General features: G+C 35.5%; 1 protein-coding gene across 1 annotated transcript in view; it reads left to right on the top strand.

Annotated features, from left to right (window-relative positions):
• Positions 1-435: 435 nt before the first annotated feature.
• NECTIN3 (nectin cell adhesion molecule 3) overlaps positions 436-15,617 on the top strand; it is a gene marked incomplete at its 5' end in the record, with an annotated part of 122,307 nt that continues 107,125 nt past the window's right edge. The window contains one exon of the mRNA XM_080799755.1: positions 436-595. Within this exon, the coding sequence (XP_080655881.1) occupies positions 436-595 (160 nt within the window). The remainder of the gene's footprint in view (positions 596-15,617) is intronic.

Below are 15,617 nucleotides of genomic sequence, written 5' to 3' on the forward strand. Positions count from 1 at the left end.
CGGGCCGCTCTCCGGGGCGACGAGGCAGTTGTTCTCGGCGGTTGGCTGCGCGAGCGGGTACCGCGGACTTTGGCTGGAAACTTTTTCGCCGCGCCCGGGGCGAGGCCGGGGAAGGGCCGGGGCCGGCGAGTGCAGCGCCGGCCGCCCGCTCCCCTCCCCCGCTCGCCGCGCTGTTGCCGGACGCCGAGTGTTGGGTCCGCGAGGAGCTCCTCAGTGTTTGCTCGGGGGACCGTTACCTCCTCGCTGTTTCGCGGGGGAAGCCAAGGGCGCGGGCTTAGGGGCTGGGGCGAAGGTGCCGGGCTGCATGTTTGCTGCCCCCTTTTTCCCCCGATGAAACTTGAGCTCTGAGCCCGGATACCTTTAGGGACCAGAGCCCGACGGGATGGAACCTTTGGCTCCCAACCCCTCATCGCCTTCCCCCCTGTGGAAGGCACCATGTTAGCCCAGCCTGCCGCATCCCCTACAGTCAGTTTTCTACGGTCGTCCGGCCCGGTTCTGCTCTGGCAGCCCCTGGGTCGCGTTGCATTGAGATCATCGCTGCCTTCCAGTTTGTGGGACGTCTCTCACACTGTCCATGTTTATTTTTGCGAACCCCGTTTGTCCTCAGGACTTCGATTGATGTGTTAAATACCTGATTGCATCCACTGTGCTCCGGCTGTTCTGATCAAAACAAACCCCACGCCTCTTCCCTGTCTCTTTCTTTCCTTGTTTTATGTTACAGTTTTCCTGTCACATTTGGGAGTTAGTCTCTTTGTAAATTCTGTTCCTGGGTGTCGGAACCTAGAAGTCCACTTGTTAAAGAACGTGTAAAAAAAAAAAATCTTATCTCTCAGGGAAGAGAGATGGACATAAGTTATCATTAATAGAAGGTGATGATTTGAGAAAGTAGGGTCACCAGTCTTTGGGGATTAGCTCCGCCTGTCTTTTGGTAATACTGAAATATTGCAGGAAGTTATTAATTTCTAAGACTCGTACTTGGTGAGGAAGGTGGAGAAGCAAAAACTTAACGATTGCATAAAGATTGGTTTACCCAAGGCATTTGTACTGGTACATAAGGCTGCTGTTGTTGGCTCTGTGTTTAATGAAATCGTAAATGAAACCAGAAGTTTTATCAGTATTTATTAAAAGGAGAGATGCCTGTAGATTTCTGGGATGGTGTGGTTTAGAAGAAAGAGTGTCCTGTTCCAGGAGGTGTGTCAGGGTAGTTGGTTATGAGAGAGGCAGAGTTTTCAGGAGATTGACTGCCCCTTATAGGCTGAGAATTTCCTCTACCAGTTCACCACCACGTTTCAAGGATTGTAATGAAAGTTTCTGATTTACAGAGTATAGTCTGACAAACGGCTCATTATCTAATCTACACTGTTTCTGTAGCTCCACTCCCCAGCTGTTTGGTTCCACAACACAATTCTTAATGCTGTTACCTTTTTAAATTGATGGAAGATTCTAGGTTGAATTTGTGTACTGTTCTTTTCCATTAGGGAGGATTGTGGATTACAGTTGGGTGGGAGCAAAGTTGGAGGGGATGTTAACAGCTTAGTAGCGTGATTTAGATTGTGTTAAGGACCTGGTGAATATTATTTGTATTTCTAATAAAGGCTTATCTAGCTGGGGAAAGCATTATAGAAGGCTGAAACTAGGTGATGTGTACAGATATTCAAGGATATAGAATTTGAGTATTAATTTCATAGTGCTTATACAAGTGAAGTGTTGATTACTTTTGGAGGAATGCATTGGTTTTCGTGTGGAAGAAGAAAGGAGTTATTTGTTTTTGTTTTTGTTTTTTTAAACCTCTTTAGTAGTGTCCTTTTGGAGGGGCTTGATATTTTTATTTTAGGTCCTAAAAATTCAAGTAATATAGGCAAATGGACTGTGATTTAGAGCAGGTGTAAACTGAAGTTTTTAGAGTCAGTTCTCTGACTTAAAGTTGTAGAGACAGACACTAGCTTTGTGTTGCTGTGTGCACTGTTCTTTTAAAGAGCTTCCTTTTCTGGCGTCTAGTGTTAATAACACCCTAATTTGTGAACCCTTATGATAAGTTTTTTTCCATCAGCCTCTCTCTGTTTTAGATAGTCTTTGAGCAGGGCACAGTTGCCCTGACTTACGGATGCTTAATAAGAATGGAAGTAGAATTTTCTTAATGTAACCTGTTTGTTGATGTGATATTCATAGTACTACTGATAAGGTTTTGTGTGTACTATTGTAGTCATTTTTAGAATTGAAAAGATTTTTAGGCTTTAGAGAGATGGTTATCTGATGATTTGTTAATCAGAATGCTTGTTCAACATGTATGGATATCTTTTTCTTTCTGCTGCTGTTTTTGATATAAGGCTTATGTAAATTTAGCATGACCTTAGCTATGCTTAACACCTGCAGTATCATCTATTAGTGCAAGGTAATTTTTATATCATGTTCATTTGCTTAAAAAAAAAAATCCTTGCAACTGGTAGACTTGATATTCTGAAACCTGTTAAAAATGACATCATTTATGTTGTTTTGAGGGTGTACACTGTCTTATTTGAAGAACTGAACTTTTAAAACATTTATAAATTGCCAGGTTTTTTTCTTTTTGTTTTCTAAGCCTAAGAAATTCCAGGGTATAAAGGTCAAGGGCACTAGATTTACAATACCATGTGACTTCAGAAATCTCATTTATTTAAAGCTCATGATTCAGAAATTCCGTTTGTCTTCTTTTTTTTTAATTGAAGTAGAGTTAACGCACAATGTTACATTAGTTTCAGCCATATTTCTTTATGATGGCAGTAATTAATTCATAGATGATTAGATTTATCTCACTTGCCTTCCACCATTTTTCTTGAAAGGTTGGAAATACTAGCAGGGATATGGTGTCAAGGAAGGAGAAGGTAAAGACTTCTTGACCTTTGTCAGTTTCTTTTTGAATCTAGGATTCTGCGACTTTCTGTTTTCATAAAGGTTTTATCTGAAGATGGATGTTAGAAGGTGATAAAAAACAAGATCTAATATTATATTGAACCTTTAATAGCACTTATAGTACTTTCTGTATTTCGGCACTTGTTAGGTATTTGGGGACATAAAACATGAGTAAGGCAGAGTCCTGGCTTCAAGGAGCTTACTGCATTATGATGAGAGACATGAAGGAAATAGTTGCTCATGGAACAGCCCAGTGTTTGTGATAGACATCTGCGTAAGGTAATCTGCGGTTGCCCAGAAGAGGGATGCGTAACCCTTTGGGTAAAGATACATGAATGTGAACTGAGAAAAAAAAAAAATTACTTTTTAAAAAATGAGTTGCAGAGCACCTGGCTATCTCAGTTGGTTGAGCATCTGACTCTTGATTTCAGCTCAGGTCATGATCTCAGGATCCTGGGATCAAACCCGATCAGGCTCCTCCTCTAGTGGAGTCAGCTTCTTTCCCTCTCCCTCTGCCCCCGCCTCTCAAATAAATTAATTCTTTAAAAAAATTTTAAAAATCAGTTGAGTCAGATCTTATTGAGATTAGGCATTGTGGTAGGTGGTACAAGTTTGGTTTTTGTCTTTCTGCTCTTAATGGTGTAGGTACTAAATATGCAGTTTGATTCTGAAAAAAGGCTGCCACTTAATTAGCTTTTTGAATCCTTGGCAAGCTGTTTAACCTCAGTGAACTTAAGGTTTTTCATCTTAAAAAAAAAAGATGTTATTAGTTTGCCTATAGAATTGTTGAGAGGATTAAGTCAAAGAATAAAATAAAAACACTTAGGGTGCATGGAATATAGTAAACATTCAAATACTAGCATTTATTAGATTGCTCCTTATAAACTAACCTGCCTGGTATTTGTCATTCTTAAATTCTACCCTGGTATCTTGAATAACTGGGTTTTCAAGGTAATTGACTTACTCTATTTGCACTTTATATTTTTATTTTGTGTATATAATGCAGTGTTTTTCAAAAATTTATTAAATTTACTTCAGATAAAATATTCAGAAGACCAGTTTTCAGAATATTAGGATACAGTGAAATTAACTAGCTTGTGTAATTGTATGGAACCAGATTGAATCTTTCCTTGATGTAGAATGCATTTTAAGATTTGGCAGTTCCGTAAGGTTGCTTGGAATGTTAGTGTTTATATGGAAAATGTAGAGTTGGAGAAAAGTGTCACAATTAAGTTTACCTTATCAAGTTACTGATGGTATCAGATTGGGGCCTATAATACATACTGCCTATATAAATTTTTCTGCATCCTAAACAGATATAATTGGAAAGTGAACCAAACTTAGAAGCAAGCAAAAGACCCAGATCTTCCATTCTTATATTTAACTACATCATCAGAAGTAGAACTTGGAAAAAGCTGGGCAAGTGTATATTTGTGTGTGCATATATGTATTTACCGTCTTACTTTATTTCACCTATGCTTCCATATATTTATATATGTTTAATTTAATGATTCAGCAACTCTGATGTTCATTTTGCATCAGTGTAGTTAAGTAAAACTTAGGGCTTATTGCCTATTGTTTGGAAATTATTGAAAAGAAGCTGAATGGGATACTCTTGTTAAAAAATAGGGTATTTTGACATTTTGTAATTTGCCTTTTTAAAATTAGTAAAATTTTTATAGCATATTCTATAATCCATTAAGGTGCTCATAACAATTTACAATAAAGACAAACTAGTTGTGAAAGATGTGACATTTAATTAATAATGGCTGTTAATATATACATTTAGGATAAATTCAAATAATCCTTAAGTTAGTAACAGAATGACTACTAAAGATAATTTTATGTACCAGGCATTTAGATCCAAAAATCTGGGTACCATAAATGTCATACTTTTGATTACCTTTTGTATTTTTATCTAAAATTCTTTAAAGTCTTGAATCTGTATCCTTCCCTGAATTTTGTAAAACTTAAGATTTCTATTTTTATAATAGGTTCTGACATATTTAATCATTTATTTAAATAAAATTTGTTGTGAATCTTTATCAAGGGTGAGCTTTTAAGTTTTTTCCTAAATGACTCACTTATTATACCACAGGTCATTAATTTAAAATTTTAGTGAGAGCTGCTCCTTATGAGTTTAGGTACAGCCATTTTGCAAGCACTGTAGTTATTTTAGAAAGGATATTGTTTTCAGACTTAATATAAATTTTACATATTCTCTTTAATTTCAGCATTCAGAGAGGTTGTATTTCTTGCAATTTCCGAGTAGTCAGTCATCTGCTAATTAAGATGAGTAGGAAAAAAACTACCTGTTGCATTGTGAGTAGATATTCATAAACTGGAATTTGAGGCATGTGTGAAAATATGCCAGCTCATAACTGGATTAAGTGGCTAAGAATTGGCAGTTTGCTTTTCAGCACCTCAGATGATTATTTTGTAGGTGTAAGATAGTAAATTATACATGTGGCTCTATAGATAGGAGAGGAAAGTTTAAAAAACTTTGATTTTCTTTAACTTTAATGGTTAAAGAGAATCAGTTATTCTTATTTTAAATAGGTTGGCTTTGCACTGAGTGGAGGCTTTTTAGGCTCTCAGCCTAGGGTTATTGGAAAGAAATAGATTAAAGGTTGGGGGGCGGCTATAAATCTCTGTTCTCAGCTGGCTGGGGTCAGCAGAAGTAGGGTGTGCAGGTGTGTTCATATCTTAGTTATTAGGAAATCTTTTTGAAACAACATCCTAGGCCCCACCATGGACTTCCTGGAACAATTTTTGCAAGGGGGGTGGATATGGAACCTGGGGATTTGGGGCGTTTGTATTTTGAGAGACATCTTCAGATGATTCTTTCTTTCCTCAGTGAGTGCTATTTATTACAGCATTTTAATTTATGATTTGACCAGATATGGTCCCTTTTCTGAAAGAATATATTCCACTGTTTTGTTCACTAATGTATCAGAAGTGCTTGGCGTGTAGTAGGCACTCAGATTTCTTTATTTCAAGAGTTTAACAGCAAAATCAAATTAATCTAATCCAGCACTGTCCCAACAAAATTATAATGGAGCCATATACATAATTTTAAGTTATCCTGAAACCACATTAAAAATAATAAAAGGAATAGGTGAAATTAACCTAATAATATATTTTATTTAATACAATATAACCAAAATATCACTAAATCGTGCAATTTGATATTAGAAAATCGAGATATTTTACATTTTCTTCCTTAGTAAGTCTTTGAAATTTGGTGTGTATTTTACACTTACCGATTGTTATTTAAACTAGCTATATTTCATGTGCTCAGTAGTCAGTTATGGCTGGTGGCTACCATTATTGGTCAGTGAAGATCTAAATTGTACATGTCTTTGAAGCAGGTTGTGCCCTTTTTTGGTCCTTACTTACTAAGCCTAAAATGACATTACCCTTCCTGCCTACCAACTCAAATTCTGAAGTACCTGGGTTAAGGTTAATTTTCTCTGTGAAGCCTTCTCTTACCACTTCCTGCCTAAAATGAGCAAATTCTTTATAAAGTAGTTAGTCCTTATACTTGTTATGTAGTATTTAATTATAAGTTGTTTTGTGATATGTGCTCTTAGCAGTGAAGATCTTGCCTCAGGCTTCATTTGTGTGTATCATAACACATATCACAGAATAAACAAAGTATTTTTCAAACTATCTAGATTTTAACATTTGCTTTTTTTCCTGTTTAAGAAACTGACCAAATTTGCTGTACTATAAATGGCATCAAGGGAATACTTGGTTTATGATTTCATCTTTCATGTTGAAATAAAATAATAAAATACAATAATAGCTATACTAGGTAACTATGAAACTTTTCTGAACTTGATTTTATTTCTTATCTGATCCTAGACATCTTTTATTCCTTAGTCCCTGGATGCCTACTCTCTTCTGTGTTTAATATTGTGACATGTGGTCACATTATTAAACATGCACATGCACATTCTACTCCCTTTTTTCCCCCCTCATGTTTTTAGGTTTAGAGCAATGTTTGCCAAGGTGTGTCTATGGACCTTAAGTCTCAGAAGATATATTTCTGGGGGAAAGTACCATGGTGAAAAAGACCTGGGAATGGGAAAAACTAAGCGTATAACCCCCTTATGTAAAGTCACTGTGTGCCTTAGTTTGTTAATAGTCTAAGAAATGCTTCCACAGATATCCTGTTTTGCAAATTAATTAAACTTTCTTTTTTGTGTAATACCTGTTATGTTGCAGAAACTATATTTTACAGAACACACTAGAAAATACATCCTTACGTTTATATATTTGATATTATTCCTATTTTGACATACCTATTCCTACCTTCCAAGATGAGGGAATATGTGTGTGTGTGTGTGTATAAAATACATAATAAAATAATACATAATAAATTAAATAAATAATAAATTAAATAAATATATTTATTTATTTATATATTTATACATATAATAAACTTGAAGAGGTTAGTAGGTTTTAAAGATGTTGTTTGATGAGGTAGTTCTTCATTGGTTTTTCTTTTTTCTAAAAATTCCTTTTGCTCTCCTTAGTTCTCTTTATTCCCCATTGTCTTATCCATTTTGAATCTGAGGTGTTTGCAAAATTGACCTTCTAGGAGGAATGCAATTTTTTTTTCCTTTAGTATTGCAAAATCAGTTGTGTATTACTTATCCCAGGACATATGTAGTTTAAGCAGCTTCTGTGTGACATACCTCACTTTATGTATAACACATCTCACTGTAGGTTTGAATTTTTGAAATAAATTAGGTAAATTTAAGATAGCCAATTGTTTTGTAATGGGAATATGTCAATGTTGTTTTTGAAAAGGACATGAAAAAACCAAGAGACAATTATAAAAGCAGGTGCATATAGTGAGGACTCCAACTTGGTGTTGAGAACATTGTATAAAATTAAGAGTGTACTTGACTCTTCTAATGGCTTCAGAGGAAAAACAAAAATATTAATGAAATGTTAGTATTGCTAAACTGTTGTGAGACATTTTCATGTAATTATTTCTGTGTGTTATCCATGGTAGACATTATTGTCATTACTAAAATATCTTAGGCCATTGTTTTTGAAAATTATTAATATGATTTCTAATTTAGTCATAGCTATTGTGGGCTAGATTAAGATTCATTTCACAAGTGTCCTGTCATTATGAACTCCAAATTCCCTTCTAATTTGATTTAGATTAGAGATAATCATTCATGGCTGTAAGTTCAATTTAATATTGACTAAGTCATACCATTAAACTGTCTAGTTTTTAAATCTGCTTAGAGATACCCGGATCCTTTATTTTAAATGTAAAATTTTTAAAAAGCTTCTCTATTTATTTTTTATTGAAGAGATTCAAGTGGGAGAAGGTACTTTGTCTAGTCTTCTCATTAAGGGCACAGGGCTAGAGCGTCATAGCATTTTTCACTAAACCATGAGTCTGCATATGTTAATGGCTCTAGCAGCTGTTCTAAATCTCTGATTTCTGCTTATTAAACTTAGAAGAGATTAAAAAAAATACCAGAAAGAAAAGCCTTCAGTAATATGTGCAAGTAATGCAGTTATATCAACTTTTATAGTAGTTTCACCATTCTTGTAAGCATTGTAAATTGTAAATATAATTGTAACATATGATTATTTAACTTATTTATTTATACAGCTTTGGCTAATTCATATTAAAATCAGAATGAACTTTAATATTAAAGTATAATGGTAGGAACTCCTGTTCCCTTTCAAGTTGTTACCTTCTGCTTCTTGTACACTAGTGCAATGTCAGAAATTTATTATTTTTTTCTTTTAAAACTGTTATAGCTCCTATGTTGCCTGACTGATTTTGAATTTAAAAAAAGAAGGCATATCAAGGCTAGAATAAACACTAATGATGACATCTCTCTTTAGCAAGAAATAAACAGTTTAGGCTATTGACATTCTTTTCTGTATTTAAGATTATTTTTACATTTTCTAAGTGAAAAAGCATTTCAACTTTTAGATTCATAAGAATTAGCAGTTATGGTAGCTCTTTTGAAGCCATGGATTGTTTGTCAAACTTATTTTCCCATATTATGTATAAAAGGATCTGGACATTGACACAGTTTTGTTATATTTATAACTGACAGTGAAAATGTTTAAGTGCATAAGTAGTTGGTGAAATCTGTGTAGCGCGTGCAAAAAATGTGTCTTGCCTTCTAAAAGCTTTAATCCTAACAACATCTGTTAAAATATAAAAACAAATCTGAAACTGCCTAAGAAAAATACATAGCTTTCTTTAGGGATACTACTGTTGCTTTGCTGCCCTCTACAGTCATCTAAAATAGTCACTCTAGATTTTTCTTCCATCAGATGATTAAAATACTTACTAGACCTGTGAACTTTAAACTTCAGGAGTAGGATGAGTAAGATTTACTACTAAAATATAATGTTTAGTCACAACAGTAGATCCATACCTGCAATGCAAAAAGTAAAGGACTTAGAAATTAGAACAGGGGATAGATGAGGGGACTATGGAGCATCAATCAGTAAATAGGTAATAGAGCACCAACTGACTGCTCGGTAGTTTAGAGGATACCTCAGTGAAATAAGACATAGTGGTTGGTGCCAAGTTTATTTAGTGAAACTAACTGCATGCTAAAATATAGACAAAGATATTTGTAAGGACATTGTAACCAGTATGATACATCCTTTAAAAAAGATCGGTAAGGCCTGGAAGAGTCAAGGACAGCTGATTAGAGGAGGTGAAACTTTGGAGCTCTCTCTTCAAGAATGGATTAAGTTTGGACAAGTAAAACAGGGTTACTTCAAACAGGGAAAAGAATATTAAAACACAAAGCAGGTCTGTTACACAGAAAGGACTATGTAGGCAAGGGGCCTTGGATTCTTTCTTAATAAATGTAAAATATAATTGTTAGAATTGGAATTAGAATGTGAGTGTGTGTGTGTGTGTGTGCGCGCGCGCATGCACGTGCCCGCATGCATGCGTGTGTGTTAAATCCAGCTACTTAGCCTCTCTGCCTGTTTCATTCCCTGTAAAGTTGGCTAAATACTTCATTCACAGAGTTGCTGTGAAAATTAAATGAAATCTTTATTAAACTCCAATAAAGTGCATTATAAATACAACTAACAATAATGCAGGGGAAAATGAATTGTCTCAGAAATATAAAAGTATTGTGGGATTATAGAAGGAGCAGTTTTATTGGCAATGGAGGAAGACTTAATAGAAGATCTAATTCTGTAGCTGAACCTTGAAGGAAGAATTTAGATTTCCATTTGTGAGGTAAAGTCAAAGAAAAAGGGCATTCCATCCTGAAAAAAAATTATTGGACTGAGAACTCTCTGGAAGGAGTGTTCTCATGTGGTTCAAGCATGAAGTTTTTGTAGGGAAGTCGTGGATTTTTAAAAACTTCGCTGATGCTGAGGAGAGTAGACTTTGTCTGGTAGGCAGTGAGGAGCTTTTGAAGCCAAGTAACTACTGAGTCTTTCTGTGATTTGAGGGTATTGTATAGCTCTGATAGCAATGTATAAGATATATGGAGGGTATGAGAGATAAAAGGGAAAACTATTGTAATTGTCCATGTAAGACAAGGTTGTGGAGACAAATGGCAATTTGGCAAAAGGCTTGAATGGACCTGGTGTTTGGATATCATAGTGAGTGAAGAAGGGAGAGTTGGATGTATACTTAATGGTTGTCTTTTGAATGGCTGGAAAAGGATGGTAAAAGGGTTGATTAATTTTCGTCCCTTAACTTTTTTGGAGGCATTTAAATTGTGGTACCTCAGGGATATATTTTAGAGCTGTAGTTGAAAATTTATTATGAGGTGGTGGGGTTGGTATGTGGAATTGGGACTTACTGGGATTGAGGTATTTGGAATAGATGAATTGTTTGAGAGAGAGAGAGGTGGTAGAGGGGGAGGAGAGAGAGAGGGAGAAGAAAAGGAAGAAGAGGAAAGGGAATTGGGTAGAGGACTGGGAACTTTTTTTCAAGATTGTGGTATTTTAATTGCATAAGAAGGAGGGAGGATAATTGAGAAAAAAACTTACTTGATAAATAGACCAATATATTTAGTAGTTAAGAGGAGTGCACGGATGATTCAGTAATTTTAGTAAAAGTGGTTAGAAGTCAAATTCCAAAAAATTAACAAATGAGGGGGTAGTTGAGTAGTAGGGTAGGGCCTACTCTTGGGAAAGATGGAAAAGAGAAAGAGTAATTTGTAGGGGAAGAATAATATATCAGTTATTATGGTCTGAATGTTTGTCATCCCAGAATTGTCACGGTTGAAGCTCTAAGTCCCAATGTGATGGTATTAGGAAGGGTTCTTTGGGAGGTAATTACATTTAGATGAGATTCTTGAGGTTATAGCCCCATGATGAGATTAGTGGCCTTATAAGCAGAGGAAGAGACTTCAGAGTTCCTGTCTACATCATGTTGTGGATACAGTAAGAAGTCAGCCATCTATAAGCCTGATCTTGGACTTCTTGGACTTCCTATCTTCTGAACTATGAGAAGTGTTTGCTGTTTAAGTTACCTAGTCTGTATTTTGCTATAGCAGCCTGAGTTGACTAAGACATCAAAGTCCTGAACTAGAAACATTAGGAACTTAACTTTCATTAAAAGGAAATTTTTTGAAGGATATCAGGTGGTTTAGGTATGGAAATGAAGATCCAGAAGAAGCTAGGCATCTAGAACAATATCCAGAACTACAGCCAAGATAATGTCAAGGGACAGTCTGTCAGGGTCATTGCTTTTTGCTTCTTGAGACACTGGATGTTATAGCTTTGCCTCTTAGGCTGGCATTACTATTCTTAGAAACTGGATATTGTTATCATAGCACAGGCGAATATATTTTCTAATGGTGTCACTACAAAAAATTGAAGAAAAGTTTTTAAAAAGAAATGTGTAGTTGACATACGGTGTTCTGTTAGTTTCAGATGTACAACATAGTGACTTGACAGTTCTACACATTAGGCTATACTTATCACAATAAGTATAATTACCATTTGTCACCATGCAATGTTCTAAAATTATTGACGTTTTTATTCTCTATGCTGTACTTATCATCCCCATAACTTATTTTATAACTAGAAGTTTGTACCTCTTATCCCCTTCACCTATTTCACCCATCCCTCCAACCCCTTAATGTCTGGCAACCACCAGTTTGTTCTCTGTATTTGTGATTCTGTTTGTTTCTACATTTGTTTTTTAGATTCTATAAGTAAGTGGAATCGTATGGAACTTACCTTTCTTTGTCTGACATATTTTACTTAGCATAATACTCTGTAGGTCCATACACGTTTTTAAAAATGGCCAGATCTCATTATTTTTTATGGGTGAGTAATATTCCATTTTGGGGGGGGGAGAATGTGTGTATACCACACCTTCTTTATTCATTCATTTACTGATAGAATACTCAGGTTGCTTCCATACCAGTAAATATACTGCAGTAAACATAGAGGTGCGTATCTTTTTAAATCAGTGTTTTTGTTTTCTTTGGGTAAATACCTAGTAGTGGAATTACTGAATCATGGTATTTCTATTTTTAACTTTTTGAGGAACCTTTATACTGTTTTCCACAAGAGGTTTCACCAGTTTACATTCCCACCAACAGTGCACTGTATAGTTTCCTTTTCTCCACATCCTTGCCAGCACTTGTTTTATCTTGTCTTTTTGATACTAGCCATTCTGACAGGTGTAAGGAGATACACCTCATTGCGGTTTTGATTTGCATTTCTCTGATGATTAGTGATGTTGAGCATCTTTTCATGTGTCTGTTGTCCCTCTGTATCTTCTCTGGAAAAATGCATGTTCAGGTTATCTGCCCATTTTTAATTGGATTATTTGTTTGTTTTGGTCCTGAGTTGTGTAAGTTCTTTACGTATTTTGAATAATAACCTCTTACAAGATACATCATTTATAAATACCTGCTCCCATGGAGTAAGTAGTCTTTTTGTTCTATCGATGGTTTCCTTCACTGTGCAAAAGTTTTTTATTTGGGTGTTGTCCTAATGTTTATTTTTGCTTTTTTTCCCCTTGTCTGAGGAGACATACCTAGAGAAATGTTGCTGAGGCCAGTGTCCAGTAGATTCCTGCCTTTGTCTTTAAGGAGCTGTATGGTTTCGGGTCTCACATTTAAGTCTTTAATCCATTTTGTTTTTGTGTATGCTGTAAGAAAGTGGTCCAGTTTCTTTTCTTTCTTTCTTTTTTTTTTTTTTTTGCATGTAGGTGTTCTGTTTTTTCAACATCCTTTATTGAATAGACTTTTTGTCCCTGTCTTATATATTCTTGCCTCCTTTGTCCTAGATTAATGACCATGTAAATGCAGGTCTGTTTCGGGGCTTTCTATCCTGTTCTGTTGATATATATGTCTGTTTTTGTGCCAGTACTATACTTTTTTAATTAATACAGCTGTGTAGTATATCTTGAAATCTGAGATTGTTTTTAAGATTGTTTTGGCTATTAAGGCTTTCATGGTTGCATGCAAGTTTCAGGATTATTTGTTCTAGTTCTGTGGAAGATACTGTTGATTTTTTAATAGAGATTGCATTGAATCTGTAGATTACTTTGGATAATATGGACATTTTAATAATAGTAATTTTTCTAATCCATGAGCATGGTATACCTTTTCATGTGATTTTGTGTTATCTTCACTTCCATCAATGTACTACAGTTTTTATAGAGTACAGGTCTTTCATCTCTTTGATTAAATTTATTCCTAGGTATATTTTATTCTTTTTGAAGCAATTATAAGTGGGATTGTTTCCTTAATCTCTCTTAAAATCTTTTTTAGTTTTTATGATGGTATTTGTCTGTCTTTGGTGGGGTGAGAGGGTGAGGGAAAGTGGTAGAAGCACAATGATAATGGTAAGGTCCAGGAACAGAATGTAAGTAGAAAGATTAAGAACACAGATGAGAGAGAATAGCTTTAGAAATGATGAGCAGCTCTTCTTTCTACTAGATAGGGGACAATAACATGGTAGGTGAAGATACAGAGACATGTCAAGGTCTAAGAAAGGGAGGTTGTGGCAAGCCTTGGATCTTCATGATATAAATCATATATTTTGAGAATAAGTGAGTGTATGGTAATATGGGACTTAATAGAATTTGGGGGCAAAAATGGAATAAGATATCAACTAAGAATGAATAAAATAATGGGTCAGTATTTGAAAGCATGAGTTGGCATAACATGAACTTGTAAAATACAATGATGTGGAGGTAGTAAGAAGTTTATGTTGGTGGTTAGCATTTAGTTGAGCACTGTGTCTACTAGAATTATTCTAGGTACTGAGAAAAGCTAGCTGATAAAGAATAAAATGTGAGGGTATCTGGGTGGCTCAGTTGTTTAAGTGTCTGCCTTTGGCTCAGTTCATGATCTTAGGGTCTTGGGATCTAGCCCCACATCAGGCTCCCAGCTCAGTGGGAAGTATTCTTCTCCCTCTTTTTCTGCCACTCCCCCTGCTTGTGCTCTCTCACTTTCAAATAAATAAAATCTTAAAAATGTTCTTGTTCTTAAAAATGTTCTTGAGGACCAATTGTATTTATATATCGAAGAAAGTAGAATAGAGCCAGAGTGCTGAGTACCTTTTGAATATGATATAATTGTTACTGAAAATTTGGGAACAGAAAAAAAGACACAGGAATGTAGTATTGAAGCAATATTTACTTATCATAAGTGGGATAGCCTAGTTGTGGAGATATTAAGGCCTGAATTAGGATGGCAGTGGTAGAAATGAAAGGGAAAAGTTTAAAAAAATAGATAATTAAAAGGCAAAATAATATGTATTGATGATCCCAGTATATGAGGAGTGCATTTGGAATTTGCATATTAGACAGATGGGAGAATCGTTTAAATATTGCTGAAAGGGAGGTTGAGGTAAGAATTAAGATACTACATGGAAGGGTTTATTATAGTTTCTTAGGGCTGCCACAAGAAAATATCACAAACTGGGTGGCTTACAACAGCAGAAATTTATTCTCTTGCAGTTCTGGAGCCTAAAAAGTCTGAAATCAAGGTGTCGGAAGGACCACATTTCCTCTGAGACTCTGGGTAGAACTCTTTTTTTGTCCCATCCTAGCTTCTGATGGTGGCCATCAATCTTTAGCTTTCCATGGGTTTCATTACTACAGTCTCTTTTTTTGTTGTTATGGCATTTTGCTTTTTGTATAAAGATAGTCACATTGGATTAAGCCCACCCTCCTCCAGTATGACCTTATCTTAACTTACATTTTAATTATGTATGCAAAGACCGTATTTCCAAGGTCTTTGGAACCTTGGTTCCAAAAGTCACATTCACAGGTACTTGGAATTAAGGGTTACAGTGTATCTTAAGGGGAACACAACTCAACTCATGACAAAGGGGTAATGATTTTGGCTTTGACTGTGTTAACTGAGATTTTGAGGCTTGATTTGAATCAAAGCGCCAAGTGAACACAGCATTAGAAGATGTGAGGTATTAGTTTGTGAACAAGGCTGGAGACATAGATTCATGAAATATTAAAACATTTTATTGACATACATAAGTAGAAAAGTATTCGTTATAAGTGTGCAGTTGGATGAACTGTTGCAAAGTGAGCATGTCCATGAAACCATCACCCTGGTTGAGAAATAAATCTTTACTGGCATTCCAGAAGCCCCCTTACACTCTTACGCTCTTTCCAGTCACAAATCTCTCTGTTTTCCCAGTAAAAACTGCAATTGTAACCTCTAACACCATAAATTAGTTTTATCTGTTTTTGAACTTTATATAATACTTTT

The sequence above is a fragment of the Martes martes genome (genome assembly GCF_963455335.1).
Source record: "Martes martes genome assembly, chromosome: 1".
In the NCBI taxonomy this organism is placed as follows: Eukaryota; Metazoa; Chordata; class Mammalia; order Carnivora; family Mustelidae; genus Martes; species Martes martes.